The sequence below is a fragment of the Microtus ochrogaster genome, unplaced genomic scaffold (assembly GCF_000317375.1).
Source record: "Microtus ochrogaster isolate Prairie Vole_2 unplaced genomic scaffold, MicOch1.0 UNK14, whole genome shotgun sequence".
NCBI lineage: Eukaryota > Metazoa > Chordata > Mammalia > Rodentia > Cricetidae > Microtus > Microtus ochrogaster.
The window spans coordinates 782,444-787,909 of NW_004949112.1; the positions used below are offsets into that span (position 1 = coordinate 782,444).

A 5,466-nucleotide genomic window follows, 5' to 3' on the forward strand; every position below is an offset into this window, starting at 1 on the left:
GGGGCATGATCCGTTTGGATGGGGGTTGAATATCAGATATCCTGCGTATTAGATTTTCACATAGTAATTCATATCAGTAGCAAAATTACAGTTATGAAGTAGCAATGAAATAATTTTATGGTTGGGGTCACCACAACTTGAGGAGCTATATTAAAGGGCTGCAGCATTAAGAAGGCTGCGAACCAGTGGTCTACAGACTTCTGGTCAGAGACCGAGCATGTATTTGCTCCATTAATTTCTTGTCCTGCAGGGACTAAGAATTACCCAGGACATGTTCTCCTCCCGGTGAATGGCAGGAATGCAAGGGGCTGAATGCGCAGACGCATCCTATTCTAACATTCTATTGCCTAGTGACCCAGGCCAGCTCAAAGTCAAGGGACAGGAAAGCATGCTTCATTCACCAAGGAGGCACAGCAAGGACACAGATACAGAGGTAAGCTGAGTGAAAGGATCTGCCCACAGCTGTCTACCTCGTCTGTCTCCTGTGCAGTCTGCAGCACCTGCCTGCATCTTTATACATCTAGAGTATGAGCCCTCACTGGGACAAGACTTCTGTTCTGTCCACTGTGGTCTTTTCAGAATGCTGCCTCTGGGTTTTGTTCATCTGTCTGACTGGCTGCCCCAGACCATGTCCCCAGCCTTATAAGTTTCATGATGTTGAGTCTGGTACACCCGAGCCAACCTCATTTGCCAAGCTTTATCAGTCATCATTCCCCTTCTGTCAGACATGTTAACAAGGAAGAATGCAGGCAGCTCAGCGACAGGGAAGGGGACGCGGATAGGCAGATTCCTTTAGAAACCCTTCACGATCTAATCCATGCCTACACACAGGCTGCTAGGATCATATGAAGAAGGCTGGCTTTAGGGCCAGGCAAGCCTAGAATAGATTCCATGGCAGCTCTTTGCCAACTGTGTGACGCTAGGCACATGTGCAGACACTCTGAGTTAGCCTTTTCCCATCTATAAAATGGCAAGTGTTGCCTTCGGGAACCATTGTAGAATAACATAAATGTGTTTGTACAGTGGACGCCACACGGTAAAGCCTGAACCAATGGGGACCACTTCTATCACAAATCTTAGGTCCTGTGTCTGCCACACTCTTCTCCACCCTTACACATATTCGGTGTCAGGCTCAATTAAGTTCTGTTTAGTGGATTGTACTTGCAGTATATACTTAGTCCAAAGTAGCCGCTGTTGTTGAGTACAGACTCCTCCAGGTCTGGGTGCAGAGTCACACAGCCTTTGCTAGAACCCCGAGGTAGAAACACTCAGGGTGAACCTGCTTGGTCACGGAGGTCCACCCACACCTCTGGCTGTGAAATGTACTAGAAATCTAGATCCTTCTATTTCACAGATGCTCCCTGGGCTGTCCAAGACGAGATCTAAGCGAACTTGACGTCATACAAATTAAACTAAGGCATACTACACAATTTTATCAATGCAGGCTTTGCATTCTATGCAGATATGTAGCACAGACAGGTTAAAAAATGAACCACAGCCGGGCGGTGGTGGTGCACGCCTTTAATCCCAGCACTCGGGAGGCAGAGGCAGGCGGATCTCTTTGAGTTCGAGGCCAGCCTGGTCTACAAAGCGAGTTCCAGGACAGGCTCCAAAGCCACAGAGAAACCCTGTCTCGAAAAAAACAAACAAACAAACAAACAAAAAAAAATGAACCACCGAACAAAAGCTAGCAGCATCTCCACAAAGGGTCTATTGGTTTCCCATGGTTCCCACTACTATAAGTCGGGCATAGCTGTGGTGAAATTTTGTTTGTGCTGTGTTGACTGAGGGGCAGGCCAACCTCTGCGAATTCAAGGTGTGGTGGCACACACCTTTAATCCCAGCACTTGGGAGGCAGAGGCAGGTGGATCTCTGGGAGTTTGAGGCCAGCCTGGTCTACAGGGACCAGGCGGAACAGAAACCTCAGTCAGCACAATGGTGCCCATGTGGACAACTGCATCCACATAAACCCGAGAGAGTCTGGGAAATAATTCTAGACAAAAGAGAGGGGTGGGAGAGAGTAAAGCACGGCTTACTGATAGCAGCACATTCTCGGATGGACTTTGCTTGTTAGAGGCAAGCACTCTTATTTAAGAGAGGCTTCCTGACTCAGCTTTAGCTGCAAAACCTTGCAGCTTTTAACAAAACACTTAAATGGTGTTGATGAAAAGGTGACTGCATGCTTTTTGGTGGTGGCAGGGATCTTGAAACGCCATGGAGTGGTGGCGATAAACAAGACTCCTGTATACTTCTGCCATGAGGCTGGAATCTCAGAAAGCTAAGTAATGGGCTGGATCCAGCCATCAAAGTCATGGCTTTAATCCTAGTCATATCGCTTAGCAAATTAAAGACTCACATGGTCACAAAAAGAGAGACATATACAGTAAAGAGAGATTCAAAGATGAAGAAAACCTCTACATGGTTTACAGTGTGTTAAAAATATATGCAGGCTTGGGAGAGAAAAGAAAAAAAGTCCTTAAAATAAAAAAGAAAGAGAGTAGTTGGGTGTAGTGGCATACACCTTTAATCCCAACACTTGGGAGACAGAGGCAGGCAGACCTCTGTGTGGTGTAGAAGGTCCTTCTATCTTCGTGTTGCTTTCATTGGTTAATAAAGAAACTGCCTTGACCTAGTTGATAAGGCAGAACTTAGGTAGGCGGGGAAGACAGAACTGAATTCTGGGAGGAAGAAAGCAGAGTCCGGAAAGATATGCCATGTATCCGCCAGAGACAGACACTGGGAATTTTACCCGGTAAGCCACTGCCATGTGGCCACATACAGATGAATAGAAATGGGTTAAATTAATATAAGAGTTAGCCAATAAGAAGCTAGAGCTAATAGGCAAGGCAGTGATTTAATTAATACAGTTTCTGTGTGGTTATTTCGGGGCCAAGCAAGCTGGGCAGACAGGAAGAACAAGTAGCCCCTCCTCGCAACATCTGTAAGTTCAAGGTGTAGTGGCACACACCTTTAATCCCAGCACTTGGGAGACAGAGGCACTGGATCTCTGTGAGTTCAAGGCCACCTTGGGCTACTTGAGATTGAACTAGTCTAAAAGAGAAACAGAGCTCACACCTTTGATCCCAGCACTAAGGAGGTGGAGACTGGAGTGACATGGCAGGGTGGAGAGAGGAATATAAGGTGGGAGGAGATGAGAGCTCAGGACATTCAGTCTGATGATCTGTAGGGACAGGATCGCCCCTTTGGTCTAAGGATTCAGTAGAGGTAAGAACTAGTGGCTGCCCGCTCTGCTTCCTTGATCTTTCAACATTAACCCCATATCAGACTCCGGGTTTTCATTAATAAGACCAACTAGAATTTGCGTTACACCTGGCCACATAGACGATGTCTGACCAGCTTGTAGGTTTGACTAACCCAATGAATAAGCACTGAGAATAGCAATATCTTAAAAACTTTTCATGTTTGAGATTCTGATAGTTTCTTTCCCTACTATACCACAAAACCACTAAAGACTTCCAACAAGACTGTGCTAGTGCCAAATCACATACTCAGTTTCCATAGTGAGAAGACACCGACACTCCTCAGGGCAAGTCTCCATGCAGTTTAGCTGGGATAATGAAGATAATTTTTATACATTTTATAAACATAAATCCTTCAAGGAATACAAAGAACATCCCTTAAATTCAAAGGTTCTGAGGAGAACTGGGATGGATTTATAAAGCTGCTCTTATTGTGCATACCTGAGACTTTAAAAAAGCCAACGAAGAACTCCAGTTAGTACCTGAAGTGATGCGGACTGAATCCTAAGCACCTGGTTGGCTGTGCCAGTATCCTCATGAGGAAGCCTTGGTTGGAGGGACAAAGCACCAGAGAGACAGACTACAGAGGCTGTCACATTCTCTCAATCTCATCTACAATTTGCTTCAGTAAATCATACTCTGAAGCAAAACCATGCATTTCCACCTCCAGCTGCGGAACCAGAGTGACTCTCGGGGGAACAGAGGCAAAGTAACTATGGTGGTTTGAAAGAGAATGCCAGCCAGGTGGTGGTGGCACACACCTTTAATCCCGGCACTTGGGAGGCAGACAAATCTCAATGAGTTTGAGGACAGCCTGGTCTACAAAGAAAGTTTCAGGACAGCCAGGACTGTTACACAAAGAAACCCTGTCTCAAAAAAACCAAAAAAGGAAGGAAGGAAGGAAGGAAGGAAGGAAGGAAGGAAGGAAGGAAGGAAGGAAGGAAGAAAAAGGGAGGAAAGAAAGGAAGTAAAAAGAAAATGCTCCCCAAAGGGCATGTGTCACTGTGGGGGTGGGCTTTGAGGTCTCACCTATGCTCAAGCTGCTCCAGTGTTTCAGTCAACTTCCTGCTGCCAGTAAGATGTAGAACTCTCAGCTCCTTCTCCAGCACCGTGTCTGCCTGCATGCTGCCATGTCCCACCATGACAATGGACTAAACTCTGAACTGTAAGTGAGCCGCCACAATAAAATGCTTTCCTTCATAAGAGTTCCACAGTCATGGTGTCTCTGTACAGCAATAGACACCCAAACTAAGAGAGTAACTACTGCTTCCAAGCTGTCACTAACAATCTGGGAAGTCTACACAGCCTGTTAAATGCTCACATAACCACTACAGTGTATTAGCAGGTTAGCGCTCTAAGCCGGTCACACCTTACTTCTTACAGAGTGCGGGGAGGATCGGGACATTAAGTATAACACAGAGGTCAGGGAAAGCTGCCAGAACTTTCTAGAATGCCTCTTCCTTTTCATCCCCGGATGGAACAGCACAGCCCTCAGGGTTATGAGTAAGTAAGTGCAAAGATCTGCGCGGTGGGCCACTGGGCCTGGAAAAGGGGATGGTCTGCCCTGATGGTCTCTGTACAAAGGGGAGGGAGGTGACAGTGGAGAAACTCTAGTGACCGGCGCAAATGAAAGTGGGGTAAATGGGGAGGAGGGACATCAGGAAGTACACGGTCTGATACAATATTCATCCAAATCTTCCAAACGCCAACTTCAAACCACTGGAAACAGTTTATTCCTTAGAGAGCAGAACTCCAACTCGGGTCTCAAGTCTGAGCCTTCACACTGGGGAAGCTTTCTTCCAGGTCCTCGGCAAGAGCCTTGTCAACCTCGCGTAGGACTTTAATGAAGTCTTCCACCTGTGAACCACACGAAGAACCAAGTAACTGTAGTGGAGGAACAGGCAATTTTAAAGACATTCGTGGTCAACTATGAAAATGCTCCTCCAGAGGCTCTGAAGCCGACAGAAGCCATGCAGCAGATTCACAGGGGTCAGCCATGGCACTTCCTGCAGTCACCGGAAATACCCTAGTAGTGACTCTAGAAGTGTGAGCCCTGACCAGCTCCTTCCCTCCTGAGCTATCACAGACCCCGACTGCTTCCCTTTAGGATGGTGCACCGACACTCTAGTATAACCCTCTGTGCACCGACACTCTAGTATAACCCTCTGTGCACCGACACTATCATAACCCTCTGTGCACCGACACT

At 46.7% G+C, this 5,466-nt stretch overlaps 1 protein-coding gene across 1 annotated transcript in view; it reads right to left on the minus strand.

Moving 5' to 3' along the window:
- Nucleotides 1-4,973: 4,973 nt before the first annotated feature.
- Nucleotides 4,974-5,466, minus strand: part of Saal1 (serum amyloid A like 1) — an 18,392-nt gene continuing 17,899 nt past the window's right edge. The window contains exon 12 of the mRNA XM_005366756.2: nucleotides 4,974-5,117. Within this exon, the coding sequence (XP_005366813.1) occupies nucleotides 5,025-5,117 (93 nt within the window). The 3' untranslated portion in view covers nucleotides 4,974-5,024. The remainder of the gene's footprint in view (nucleotides 5,118-5,466) is intronic.